Source organism: Ixodes scapularis, unplaced genomic scaffold (genome assembly GCF_016920785.2).
Source record: "Ixodes scapularis isolate PalLabHiFi unplaced genomic scaffold, ASM1692078v2 PGA_scaffold49__6_contigs__length_1374808, whole genome shotgun sequence".
Taxonomy (NCBI): Eukaryota; Metazoa; Arthropoda; class Arachnida; order Ixodida; family Ixodidae; genus Ixodes; species Ixodes scapularis.
Window position 1 is genome coordinate 430855 of NW_024609878.1, and position 14738 is coordinate 445592.

General features: G+C 46.9%; 1 protein-coding gene across 1 annotated transcript in view; it reads right to left on the reverse strand.

Annotated features, from left to right (window-relative positions):
* LOC8035180 (NPC intracellular cholesterol transporter 1) overlaps positions 1 to 14738 on the reverse strand; it is a 74379-nt gene that overhangs the window by 42168 nt on the left and 17473 nt on the right. Inside the window, exons 5-8 of the mRNA XM_029988269.3 lie at positions 7065 to 7355; positions 4231 to 4501; positions 3237 to 3369; positions 1915 to 2120 (exon numbers count right to left, since the gene is read on the reverse strand). Of these exons, the coding sequence (XP_029844129.2) occupies positions 1915 to 2120; positions 3237 to 3369; positions 4231 to 4501; positions 7065 to 7355 (901 nt within the window). The remainder of the gene's footprint in view (positions 1 to 1914; positions 2121 to 3236; positions 3370 to 4230; positions 4502 to 7064; positions 7356 to 14738) is intronic.

Consider the following 14738-nt stretch of genomic DNA (forward strand, 5'->3'; position numbering starts at 1 on the left):
CATCATGAAAGCTGCCTCGCGATAACACGGCTCTGAGCGCCGGCGTGAGGCTCGCTACGCTCGGCAGCCTTCGCCGCTATTCCGCGCGATTTCCTTTCATCTCTCTCGCTTTTGCTGTCCTCACGAAATAGCGATATTTGCTATAACGAACTACTTGATATATCGAACTAAGATGAGTGTCCGATGGAGTTCGTTATAAACGGGTTCGACTGTAGTAGGAGTGATAGAGGTACATAGTTATAGTGAAGAAAGGTTGCAGTGTGTCCATGATATTGGTACAGGTATTCAAGATGCTGATGTATTGGGAGCATGCTACAGATACTGTGAACATAAAACTTACTACAGTGGACTGTCATTATTTCAAACTCCAGAAAGAGACGAGGTGCCTATTTGACATACAAATAAACCTGAAGAAATGCTCAGCTGTCCTACTCGAGGGAATTTATAAGTCTGCTTGCTATATGCAAGTATTCTGTCTTTAATCTCAAATTTAAACACCCCAGAAAAATAAAAAATGACCGCATCTCCCCGTAGTGCACGATACCATAAATAAATGAAATGAAATTAAATGAAATGTTGATTGGGGCGAAGCTCTGGTGGTGCTTGTCTGCACAGACGCTCAGCCGTAGCATGCCGAGCCTTTCGTTCGTTTTCATCCACGTCAGAAAAAGGATGTGCGGTATGGAACGTGGTTATATACGCATTTGAGCATTTGGCCGCAGCGCCCTCTCGTCTATAAACGTTGAGCCAACGCGTGCAATGTTCAACGCGATTATATAGGAATTTGACCGCAGCACCCTCTCCTGTATAGAGGTTGAGTGGCTACATGCAACGTTTCATCCATGACATCCCCAGCTCTTGAGTAACTACCACATCTCAGAGCCCCCTACTTGTCCCACAGTCTTGGCCAAGTGGTTAAGGCGATGGACTAGAAATCCATTGGGGTCTCCCCGCACAGGTTCGAATCCTGTTGACTGTGCAAACATCTTTTTCTTTTTTTTTCCATCATTCTTTTTTTTTTTCTACACGAGCACGTGAGCATGTGAGCTCACGAGCAAGATCGACGTGAGCGCGGACGCCAAACGGACAAGGCTAGACCCTAAGGAGCTTCGCCCCTAAAAAACAAGCACGAATAATGAAAGCAGGTTGTCAGAACAGTTCTGCTTGCATAATCGCAGTGGATTAGTCCCATTCAGTGCGCTTCTCCCTGAGCAGAAGTAATATTGCGGAAAAGCAATGACCGCGAGCTCTGTGGGCAGTGCTTTCCCACAGCACACACATAGGCGCTTGGTGAGAAACACTTAACAGGGCTAACCCGCCGCGATGAACGAAAACATAGTATTAATTAAGCGATAACGCTGTTATCAAACGCAGAGGTTCTCATTCAATCTCAAGGAATTCTTATCTCCCGATTGATAGCCGAGAAACCCCTCCGGGTTTCGAGTAATTACGTAAAAGCAGTCCACAAGCCTACAGACTTTGTAAACAATGGTGCAGATGCTCTGAAGTTTTTGGCAAAGTATGCATCAATGAAGGACTGATCTTTCAAAACAGTGCTTCAGCTGGAAGAACACTTTACTTAGGGGCAGGGATGACTGACAATATTCAGGAGCTCAGGAAATCCCAGAGGGTATTTTAGGGAAACCCTTAGGGTATTTTGAAGGAACAGACTGCACTTTGAAGAAATGCTGAGGGTGCATTGGAGAAACCCTGAGGGCACTTTGGAGAAACGATGGAGTTACTTTGGAGCAGCCACGGGGATATTTTGGAGAACCCATGGGGTTAGTTTGGGGAGCCCCTGGGGGTACTTTAGAAACCCAGCTTGAGAAGTCATGCACTAACATTTAGTGAAATCAAAATAGCAATGAGTTTGGTTAGCTTTAGGACTTATCGAGTACTAGTAATCGAGATCACCTTAGGCAGAAGTCGAGATGCTCAAGGTACGTTCTGCCCTGGTCTTCTAGATCCAGCAGAGACGCATTGTTCTGAAAATAGTTGATCGGGGACATGATCAGACACTCTCCATTGTCCATCGGCGAGTTGCAGATGTCCTTCAGCGTCACGCTGCGGCCGTCGTGTTCCGCGGTGAGTTGCAGCAGGGACTCCTGCAGAGCAGCCACCTGAAACACCCAAAAACAATGCAGCATGTTACAGACAGATCACTTATACTCATCTAATTGTTTTTAGGCATGACTGAGACAATTTTAGTTTTTGAGAGAAAGAGCAAGCTGTAAAACATTCGACCCCATGAAACTTGGAATGCTGCTTTTGGCAGAATTGACCGCGAGTAGGAGTTTTTAAACTTCACGATCTTGAGGAACTCCCTGGTTACCCTCAGTGACAGCTGAGGAGAACGTCCCCAATTCTACATTTTTTCACAATAAAGCAGCTCCGAAGCTTACGAGCTTACTTACACACAGCCGAAAAGAAGGTATTAGCGTTTTTGCACATAGCCCGGCATCAATGCATGGTCAGCTGTACTTAAAGGAAGCATAAAATGGAATGTTCATAGAACTAAAACAGGAACCCGTTTTGGTTTCAGTCCTTTGACCTTTTTCAGAAAAATTGAAAGGACAAAAACCCAAGTTCGGTTTCCTCCTCAACTCTCCTGTAAAATGAGAAATCATGCATTCTTGATACAGCATTTCGCCAAAACCAGTAAATCTCCAGCCGTGAAAGGGTCATGTCAGCCGTCCGTACTCCTTGCATAGTTCAGCTACAGCTACGGCCCTCCCGGCTTCTTGCCGACGTGGTCGACATTCTTCAACCTGCCAGACGCTCCCTACGCTTTTCAGTTGGACTTTTGTCGACGGAAACAAGAGTAACGTCAGACTGTCAACTTCGACAGTGCTGGTTAAAAAAATCCAATCACTCACATTCTTAAACCAAAAGTTCCGTGATGTGCGTGGAATGAGCGGTTTCCACCACGCTTTTTACGGATCATCGAACTTGTCATCCGAACAATGCAGTGCCCATATCCAATATACAAGCTGGATTTGGCAGACGTGTTCTGGCACTGCAGACACCATCACAGTGGAAGTGCAGAGAGGTTCCAAAGAAGAAAAGGTAAGAAACAGCCTGCTCTCATTCTCGAAACTGCATACGAAAATTATGTTTTTGCCTTGCTATCCTTCTGTGCTCGCCTTCTTTTGCACCCACTGAAGAATTTGTAGTTAGTAAAATTAGAGTCCAAAATCGTTTCATGGTCCCTTTAAACTGGCGATTTTCCAGCTCACCTCATGAAAGAAGTGCTTTTCAAACACACTGCCGAACGTGACAGTCCGGTTGAAGCCGATCTTCTTCACCAGATAATTGAAGGGTTCGCCGTCGTTCCGCGTCACAATCACCTGCTCTATGCGGTAGAATGGCCTGCAAATAAAAGGGGGTGTGCCTCAGAGGTGGTAACTTGCATGATCCAATGCTGACTATTTTGAAGGAACTTGGCAAAAAAAATTAGTACACACAGTCAGAATAGGAGCCACGTCGTAAGAAAAAACTAGGCTATTTAAGAACGAAAAAGCAGAAAGGGAGCAAACAATCGGTTCTTAGGCTATATGGGGTGTTCACATCAGGTCAGGCATGGGTAGCACACGTGTCGAAAAAGACACAAATGATGATGCAATGTTTAAGCATACACTCAAGATTGAGTAAAGTCTCCAGCAATATAAAACACCCAAACGAGAATTCAGCTTTAGGCAGCTATGCAGGATAAAACTGAATTAGAGCATTCTTGTTTACAATTCACCCAGCAACTTTACACAACTGCCAACACTCTACTGCATTGTCTGCGTTCCCAAATCGTGACACTTTCAGGAGCACGCACCCCTACAAAGTGAATTTTGCAGAGCTATAGGCAAGATGCCCGCTACGAGTTACCATAATTAGTGATACGTGCTTGGTTAAGCAGCGGAAGTTGGTCAGCCCCAATGGGCGTCTGGCGTCTTAGCTGTAGATGACAGAATTTAGCCATAACCGCTTGCCTGGGGTCTTTACTGTGCATCACGCAGTAGCGATACACAACTGGAGGCCAGTACGGTGCTCACCCGGATCAAAACAAACAGAGATAGATGCTGAACCCAGACCCCTGGGTTCTGCAACGCGAGCTTTCACTCCACATGCTACGAGTTTGCCAGCAATCCCCCAGAATTACCATAAAACCTACTAATCGCTACGCCGAGGCAAGAGGGTTATCCCACCCACAAATTGTGCACGTCCACGCCGAGTGCTCACCCAAACTCCTTGTTGAAGAGATTGCGTTCGACGCGTGCCTGGCTTCCCGGCGCCGACCAGAGCTTCACAGGATCAGTGAGGATGGTTAAGAACGCCAGACCGGAGCAGCAGATCACCACGACAGCGGCCGACGCGGCGAGCACGGGCAGCGGGTGGCGAGCACAGAAGCCGCCCCAGCGCCCAAACCCTACCACCAAGGCCGTCTGGAGGATGCCACCGCCACCCATCTCATCGTCGGCCTTGAGGAGATCTTCGTCAGAGTTCGTTGAACCTGCACAGCAGAAACCGAAACAGGTTTTATTACCTGCAACAAGACCCATGTAAATTTTACACTTGTATTAGATTTATTGATCAGACCGGTGCAGAAATATGCAGCGGATGCTAATTACAATTCCAGCCATCCAGGTACAAAGCACTGTGTCAACATTGTCACTTTTTTTTTGCCTTTTGTTTTTATATTTTTTAACTAACCAAGCTTTTGATTTTGTTTTAAGCTTCTTTTTTTTTTTGTATTATTCCTTTACAAGTGCATTGTGTGGCCGGCGGAGATGCGGCGCAGGCGTTTGGCAGCCGGCCAACTAGGCCAACTCTCTTCAATCGTGGCCGGCTTCACTTTTCAAAGCTGAATCAAAGTTGGCTCTAGCAAGCATGCAATTCTGTACCAAAAAAAAGTGGGATTTCACTTCACTGCAAAACAAACAGGACAGCCAACTATGGCCACTGTTCCACTGTGGCCATAGGTGGCTGTCTTGAGAGGCGGCACAATGCACTGCCACAAAGCTCTCCGCTTGCCATGATTGCTGGTTCCCTTCTGTCCACTCATCTCTCCAGCGTTTCCTCTACTGAAGGGAAAGGCTTTGTGGGAGGACCCTGTCCTGCTTGTTAGCTCTGAAAAATGTGATGTGCATAGGGACAATGAACATTATGTTTCACTAGGTCATTGACCCCATGCACGCCGCATTTTTCATGTCCAATCGTATCCCGAGCTTTGTCATTTGTTGGAACCCTATCGTTAGCCGTAACTGGCTGTCTCAATGTTCTGAAAAAAAAAAAAGTGAACTTTGACATTTTTTAAAGTGCGGTACCTATTTCAACTAACGTCAACCCTCGAACTTCTACCGAAATTTATAGTCTGGCCATACTCTGTTCAGCATTCAGTGATGGAAGTGCCATTTGACCTTTTGGAGCAGGCCTTGTAGTAGGCAAATTGTTGTTTTGGAGCAGGTAGTGGCCCTTTTGGAGCAGGGGCCGGCATATGTTGGCATATTACTTGAAAATGAAATAATGCTGCATTGCTATATAAAGCCCATCTCTACTATTGGAACACAGCACCTGTCGCCTTTTTAAAACAGGATATATAAAATTCAACAAAGTAAACACAAAAAAAAAAAATAAACTTTTTTTTAATAAAGTTCATCTGCTCGTCAGATAAAAAAATACAATTAAATATGTCACACTGAATTCTGATGTTACAGGATATTTAGTTTTATCAGCCTGCACTTCTTTTAAGGTATCTGTAGCAGCATGTAACGACCCTCACTGTTGTGGAATATTTTAGTTCAGATTAGAGTTGTCTTTCGGACAGCAGCTTCAAATATTGCGGTATCTGATATTCGCTTCAAAAATTCCGATTCATTTTCGATATGCTGGCGAAGTCACGATCGGATCACGGTGAGTTAACCCGTTGAGTGCGCTCCTTGGCATGCACCGACGCGCTGCAGAGAAGCGACACCCGCGGAGCAGACACCGCAGTCGCGCAGTGCTTCGTGCTCCGAAAAGGACAGTGAGGCTTTGCCAGCACTACATCCACAGTTTGGTGCAACTCAACTATAGTTCTTTTCAGCTTCGGTGCGAGCGCAGCCGAAGCTACAAGCGCGCACATGGAGCCCGTAACGGCGCCCACACAGCACGAGCCCATGCGCGAGTCAGGAATGCACAGAGCATTGGGCTCGCGCTAGCTTTGACTTCGCTGCTAGCTAGCGCACGGGAACAGGGCGGGCCAACATTCAAAACATCCACAAGCTCAGCTTTCTTTTTTTTTTTTTTCTTCTTTTTTTAAATAGGCTGCTCAGTGGGATGAGCCTCTGCGGCTTTGGTCCCAGATGTTGCTAAAGTTGTTCCTTTCAATGATGATGATGATAATGCGCCCTCGCGGTTTCAGTTTCCATAACAGTTGCGGCGCGGAAAATACCGCGGTACCGCCACGCGCTCTGACAAGACTTCAATTTTTATTTTTTATTGCTACATCTCATCTCGGCGCAGGCATGGCGCAATTCTTCGGTAAAATGAAAATTCGGCACTACATGTAGCAGGATTGCGTCCTTGGCGCAATTTGGCGCAATTGGCGCAGCACTTTCATCACTGAGCATTCTAAGGAAGTTAGCGCAAACTAATAGCTCAGGAAGAGAGGTTCTGTTGTGCATTTGCTCTTAGAAATGAAGCGGGTAATGCTCCTCATGCACAAATGCTCGCGATTGGTGGGCGGGTTGGGCTAGTCTCCTGCAGTAATGATGGGGAAGAGAAGCGTGCAAATTAAACAATCTGCTCGAGGAAAGGTCAGCATTTCGGCATGCTACAAGGAATCCGGGATTCCAGGGGTCATTGGTAAATTAAGTTTTAGTGGCACAAGGGCCAAATTTGGTAAATAAGCTCCAATAGCAAGGGACAAAAAAAGTGAAACAAGCAAATAATGACTACACTACTTAATTGTTAAATATGATGTGGGGGTGAGACTTGTAGAGTGCAAAAAACTGTACTTAATTTCCAACGTGAGCAGAAGCCAGAATGCCTACCTCTCGAGCGCTGTCACTGAAAGAAAAGCTCTGACCACTCACTCAGGTTGGCCTCGTCTTTGAACCTCCGGAGAACATAACCGCTGACCGCCACCGCAAGGACGATCACCAAGAAGATGCTGAAGACGATGCCGGCCACAATGTAGAAGCCATCAACTCTGAAGATCGTCCACGGCTTTGGGTCTTGAGGATAGACCGGGACGATCTTCGAACAGGCATCCAAGCAAGAGGAGCAGCTGCAGGCTTCCTTGCCAGGAGCTCCCGGTTCGGAACATTTGCGGAACGTGTCATTCATTGGCACATACGTCTTGTTCTTGGACACCACGGGAACGTCTGCATGGTCAGAAAAGGGGAAAATTCACTTGTAGCAGGCGGATATGTCTGAAAACCGGCGACGCATCTACGGAATTTTGTATCCACAATCGTATTCATGTTGTGACCACCATTTCCATGAGGTGGTACGTCCCACAAAACGGATGAAGCGACATGCCCCACTAAACTAGCAACATACCTACAGAATGTTGCATCCACAATCATTTCCATGGGGTGAAAATCATTTCCATGGGGTGCCAATCATTTTTCCATGGAGTGCCTATCATTTCCATGGAGTGCATATCATTTCCATGGAGTGCATATCATTTCCATGGAGTGCATATCATTTCCATGGAGTGCATATCATTTCCATGGAGTGCATATCATTTCCATGGAGTGCATATCATTTCCATGGAGTGCATATCATTTCCATGGAGTGCATATCATTTCCATCGGGTGACAATTGCTTCCATCCGGTAAAAATTGCTTCTATGGGGTAACAATCGCTCTCATGGGGTGACAATCATTTTCACAAATTGGCAATCATTTCCACAAAGTGATATATCCCACAAAACAAGCAACATGTGTACGGAATACTGCATCAACAATCATATTCACATTGTGACGACCATTTTTATAACAATTACATCCATGTGGCGTGGTGTACTAATATTATGCCTTTTTTAAGCAGGCCAGCGTTTTAATTATTTGAAACGCTGAAACTCACCGAACTACAGGAGCGGAGAGAGTAATACAGTATAGACCACTTACAATGTAACCGCTCATAGTGCAGGACCGGGTATAACGCGGCTTTTTTAAACCACCGGTTCGCCTCCCATAGAACTCTATGTAATTACACACCGCTTAAAATGCAGGCGCGCGAAGGGAAATACCGGTTATAGTGCGGTTTCTGGAACAGCCCGCAGACCGCACCGACTGACCGGCGCAGCGAGCACACTTCCCTGTGCGACACTAGATAACGGCGCGAGCCGCAAGCGGCACTCGCGGGGCAAGGAGGTTGCTCGAAGAAGCAAGGAGAAGCGAAGAGAGAGGCTTCAGTTGCCATAGCGACGGAGGGATGCATGGACGCGTCGTTCACGTGCGTGCGTCCCTCCGCTGCGTTGGAAACAACCGTAACGACAGACCAATCGCAGGTCGAGGAGAAGTGTTCGCGCGCGGTGCATGCTGGTCGCGGGCCGGCTGCTTTTATCCGCAAACATGGCGTCGGTTGTGACAAAGCCGCCCGTATACTTTTGGTTGTGATCGTTAACGTAGACGGCGTGGAGGAAGCTCATCGTTCCGCGTAAAACCGCTATCCTTGACAGTGAATTTTCGTTGTGTGTCGCTATGATAACCCAGCGCGTACTAGAAGGGAAGATCCACCTACTCGTGCGGCGATGTTGTGGCAGCACTCTCAAGACTGCAGAAACACTCGTGTCGTCGTGTTTGTTTACTTCGACTACAGTGGTGCTTTCTAAGCATTTGTGTTTTCAAAGATCGCCCGGATTTCTTATTGGGAGCATTTCGTGCCTGTGCTCAATTTGAAGGTATCACTGGCGCGTACCGTAGAAGGGATGCGAATTTTCATGCGTTTTCATCCCCGGAGAAAAGTGATTAGGGTTAGCAATCCTGAACGCTCGCAACGTTCGTCCACAACCCGCGACGCCGTTAAAAGGCTGCGCCAGGCAAAAGTCGCTCATTTCTTTCAAAATGTGTGACACATTTGAGAGAGAAGTGTACTAGTCTAATGAAATAAAGACTTTCCTCAAACTAAGCTTTATTTTTCATCTAACATAAAATAAATTCTTTTACAAAGGTAAGTTGTCTAATGGCATGTAATTTGGTGTGAAAAATTTATGTTTTGGTTATAGCGCGGTACCGCTTATAGTGCGGATTTTCGCGACTCCCGCGACATACGTTATATGCGGTCTACACTGTACCTGTGAAACGCTACAGTTCGAGGGACATGTCAATGCAAGCTCTGATGGGCAACAAGTTTAGCTTTACGCCTCCGACCTAAACAAGGGCTAAGATTTTTCCAGAAAAAGATATATGAAGAAAATATCTTCAGAATAACCTGAACACCAAAATGCCCCGTAACCACATTCAGTAGACTTGCAAGCATTTTACTGAGTAGCAAGCACCGGTATTTGAAGTGGGTGGGCACCAAATTTTCAGACGAGTGTTGACCCATGAAGTTCACAGCTTCCCCGTGTCATCCCACTCTACCATTGACAATGCGTGTGTGAACTTTGAGTTTTTTTTTTCCTTAAAAGATGTGTTCTAGCGGTCGGGTTTTTATTTTCAGAAAAATACTAGAGAAAGGATCAATGCACAAGTTTTTTCCTCATTATGTAGCTGCGACATTCGGACTGTTTCAGATTTCGAACCAGAGGTGCTGTACAGAGCTCCTCCAACAGATGGTAAGCTCTCATCCTCTGTATTAAATTCTAAGAAGCATTAAAAGTCTAAATCTGAAGAGCATGCCCTCCCAATTGCCTCCACCACCACAGCAGAGCTCCCCCGTGGGAATTTGCATGTGTAACATGGGCACAGGTGCACTGAGTGTCACTGTAAATAACCCCAGAAAAGCTCAACACCATGGGACTAGCAACACCTCCCTCAGTGTGTTGAGCAGTGAATGGGATAAAAACCAACATACAAAAAAAAAAAAGGTCCCTCGATTTTCTTTTGATTTCCGGGAGAAAGAAACACCTCCTCTTTTCTGATAATAGACCCTTTTCAGAAGTTCATTAAAGGGACACTGACAGGGTATTTATGCTCGCCGAGGTTGTTAGTTGTACGTGACATATGAGGGCTCAACTACCCAGAACAGAATTTGCGGCTCGAAATTCGGTTTCTTTCCGCCCGAAAACCGCCGATCAAGAACTGGCCGGTTCGAGTCTCGCTCACTCTCTTTTCCGCGGTCACGGGCCATTTTCTAAGGTATCGATGCGACCACCAAATTTAATCAAAGTCGTGGGTCACTGAAGGCACACACTCAATATTAAAAATAGAAAAAAATATGAAACCCATTTTTTGTGGCTTCTAAAAAGCTGCAAATACGTTGATTGAAAAAAAAAGTTCCACAGACAACCGGAAGCATTCTGTGCGTTCGTCGTTTCGCGTATCGTGGGACTCGCGGGGACAGCGATGGCAGCGGACGACGGGCGTGGGACCTCTATTTCAGAACTGTCGTTCGCGGTACCGGCGAATTCTGTCTACCGTTAAAAGAGAAATTTGGGACTGATCAAAAGAATTGGTATTCATCCCGTACAACACGCCCGGCCACCAAGCCGATTTGCACGAAGACGTCGCCGAGCCGTCGCTCCCTTCTCGTGGCTGAAGACAACGCTCGCGCAAACGTCAAGCACGACGTGTCTACTTCGAGTTGAATATGCACGCGTACGATGTCTTTACTAGGTGCGAATGTCCCCAAAGCGTGGTGCTTCCCGACTTCGACCCGGGAGTGCTTTTGCTAAAGAAAAATCGACAGCAAACTTTCAAACTTAGTTTACCAGCTGAATTATTACTAAGGAAAGAGATCCACCAGAAACGAGATGCCCCAGTAGCTCAGTGGGAAAGACGTCCGCTTCACACACCGAAGGTCCGGGTTCGATCCCCCGTGATTTTTTTTTTTTTTTTGCAAACAATTTCTGATGTTTACATATCTTTTTCTTTTTTTTTACAATCATCACTGAAGAAACAAACCAAAAAAAAAAAAAATAAAACAAACAAATGTTGTGGACGATACTTCGCTGAATTAAACGGTATGGGATTTCTGTTTTGACACCTGCGAACTCAATGTAATCATTTCGACAAAAACCCCGAGACTGGGACAAAAAGGGACGGACAAACACAAAGAGACTTTGTGTTTGTCCGTCCCTTTTTGTCCCAGTCTCGGGGTTTTTGTCGAAATGTTTAACCACCACCAGCTCGTTTGCGCCCTTACCTTTTGTTCAATGTAATCACTTTCCACAAAGTGCAAGGAGCATATAAATCAAGTAGCGTCCGCTTTCCGAGGTGCCCGTAAATGTTCTACAGGAATTGCAGCCAGCCATTGGTCCCGATCCCGTTGATCTTTCGACAATGCCACTTTTTTTCGGATGCAGGACATGTGAGCCAGCTCTTCACGCAACATCTTGGGTTTATACTTTTCGGAGCCGATCATGGAAATTCACCACGGGCACTCACTACTCATCTCTAACTCCTCAATGTACAAAACAACTCATCTTGGAGTACATAACAACGAGCGGAACAAACATAACTGCAAAAGAATGGCACGACAAGCAGTTCCCGCACGCCGCATGTCGTGTCGTCTGCTACCGGAGAGGAGAAAAAAAAAAAAAAAAAAAAGCACGGTCGGGTGTAGCCACGTGACTTCCGCCAGTCACTCTCTTCTCTCCACTTCTCCGACCTCCGTCGGGTTTCGGTTTCGGTTTCGAGCAGTTGCGTCTTTTGGCTTTATTAAAGAAATACGCTACTCTGTTGCAAAATATTAATTCGGTAGTCCCCCGACACCATAATGAAGCGCCTGGCAAAAAATAAAAAAAATTTTTTGGGGGGTGTCAGTGTCCCTTTAAGCAACATTGGCGGTCCCCATTGCCTGGACACGAAGCGTGTGACTGGATTAGAGTCAACGCTGATGCAGCACTCGTCTTCAATACGAGCCAAACAGAGTTCATGGCGAATGTTGACAGAGCCCGTCCAATACATGCTCATAGTATGGGATCAATAGGGTTCCGCATTTTTGGATAAATCCAAAAAACTGAAACCCCCCCCCACCCCCCCCCCCCCCGGTAAACTTTTGGTGATTTCGGATTTATCCGATAAACTCAGAAGTTTTTTGTGCCAAGCCCCCAAAAGAAAAAAGTAAAGTATTTTATAATTAAGTTTGATCAGCGCACAAGGTCAAAGGTCCCGGGAAAATGCGACCAGTTATCTTTCAAATCTCGGATCATTGACGAAAGCGGTCTTACCGCCATCTCGTCGCACGGCTTGGTGTCATGTCCCCTATGAACCATGCTCAGTTTCCCCACTAAATTTAGCGGGGAAAATGACGTCGCATGACTTGGTGTCACGTCACCTATGAGCAAATTCAGTTTCTCCGCTAGATTTAGCTGGAAAATTGGTATCACGTGACCTCAACAGCAATTCAATTCGCCGCTAAATTTAGCGAGGAATCTAATTGCTGTTAACGTCACGTGGCATAAATTTTTCAGCTAAATCTAGCGGGGAAACTGTGGGAGGAGGGGAGGGTATGGAGGAGGATGGGAGGGTATGCAGGACAAGGAGAGAAAGACACCAAGGAGGAGGATGAAAGGAAGAGGAGGCAAGAAGGAGCAGAGGAGGACGGGAGGAGGAGGAGGGGTGGAGGAGAGGGTACAGAGGGAGCATACCCTTCCCTGCGTACCCTGCCCTCCTCTTCCCCAAGAGCTGCGCTCTAATTTCGCATTACAGATTTGTAAACGCCTCATTTTAGAGCGCAGCTCTTAGGGGCCCGTTTCCGGCTTGAGCGGTGTCGCCGTAACCGCGCGGTGCATTATGGGAAATGTCCCATAATGCACCGCGCGAGCCCCCCACCGGGGTCACGTGACCTCGTGGGGGGCACGTGACCCCCCCCCCCCCCCCCCCGAGGTCACGTGACCCCCCGAAGTCACATGACTCCCCTGAGGTCACGTGACCTCAGGAGGGTCACGCATCGTCATCGTCATCATCAGTGATGATGACGATGACGATGCGGATTCCGGCGAAGTCATCAGTGATGATGACGATGATGATGCGGATGCCGGTGACGTCATCAGTGACGTCACTAATGACGTCATCAGTGATGATGACGATGGCGATGTGGATGCCGGTGACGTCATCAGTGATGATGACGATGACGATGTGGATGCCGGTGACGTCATCAGTGACGATGACGTCATCGGAGGTCACGCGACATCGGCGGGGGTCACGTGACCTCGGGGGGTCACGTGACCTCGAGGAGGGTCACGTGACCTCAGGGGAGTCATGTGACCCCCGCCGATGTCGCGTGACCCCCAATGACGTCATCGTCGCTGATGACGTCACCGGCATCCACATCGTCATCATCACTGATGACGTCATTAGTGACGTCACTGGCATCCACATCGTCATCGTCATCATCACTGATGACGTCACCGGCATCCGCATCGTCATCATCACTGATGACGTCATCAGTGACGTCAGTGATGACATCTTCGGCATTGGTGGGTCACGTGACCTCCAGGTCACGTGACCCCCCCCCCCCCCTGGTTAGTTGAACTCCCCCCCCAGTACCCTTCTCTCCTCCTCCTCAAGAGCTGCGCTCTAATTGGGCGTTCCATGGAGTTGTAAGCGGCTTTCACTTTTTCCTCTCTTCCCTCTTCACTTTCAAACAAAAAAATTTTTGAAAATAAAGATTTTGAATCTAAATGACTAGGCGCTGAAGAAAATAGAAAATCCGCCATTTGCGTTAAGTTCACGTTTAAAAGTCTGCCATCTGCATTAAGTTCAGATTGAAAAGCACGGCGATGAAGGTTCCCCAAGCGAAGAGAGGGGCGACCGCGAGCAGCGCTGTCTATTTAGCAGCTTAGCTCAGAGTCCAAGCTAGCATTGTGCATTGGTAGCAGATGGCATTCGAAAGATGGTGTTGCGGTAGCTGGCCTCAGATGCTGCGTTCGCATCTATTGATGTTTGGTCACCGTAGCAGATCGACTTTATTGTGCGGAAGACGGTGGTGTAGCGAGGTCGGGGGCATACTTAGGCTCTATCGCCGTGCTTTCTGATGGGCAGAACGTGAACAATAAGAGTATAAGATAAGAACTCTATGCAGATGGCCGAATTTCTCCAGCGGCTAATATCTTTACGGGCCTTAAATGAAAAACATGTATTCTTGGCCATCCAAGGACTGGTTTTTATCCCCTGGAACATGGGGCTAAAGTGTACAACTGCCGACAGACAATCTGGCTTTAAAGGCCCGTTCACACACTTGCGACTCCTTAGAACCGAACGTCTTGAACCCTCTTAAAATCTCTCGAGATGAGAGAACACGCTAAGAAGCTGGTGCCACCTCTGCGGTGACCATGGAACCGCATTTCGCTAGAGCAAAGGTTTTGCAGTATTTGTGAGGCCAAATGTACGTATGACCTACGAGAAATGGTTATTCATAACACTGACAAAAAATTTTCAATAAAAAAAAATGAAAAAATGGGAAATACACAAGACCGCCGAGTCTTCCACGGCCACCCGACGGGTGGCGCCAGTGTGCATTCCCTTGTCGTAAGAAATTTCAACACGTATCGAGACATTCGATAAAATGAAGTATTCCATAAAGCATATAAACTATAAACCTGTTAAAGTACGGACTGTGTAAATGGGCCTTAAAACAGCCATGAACCAGTT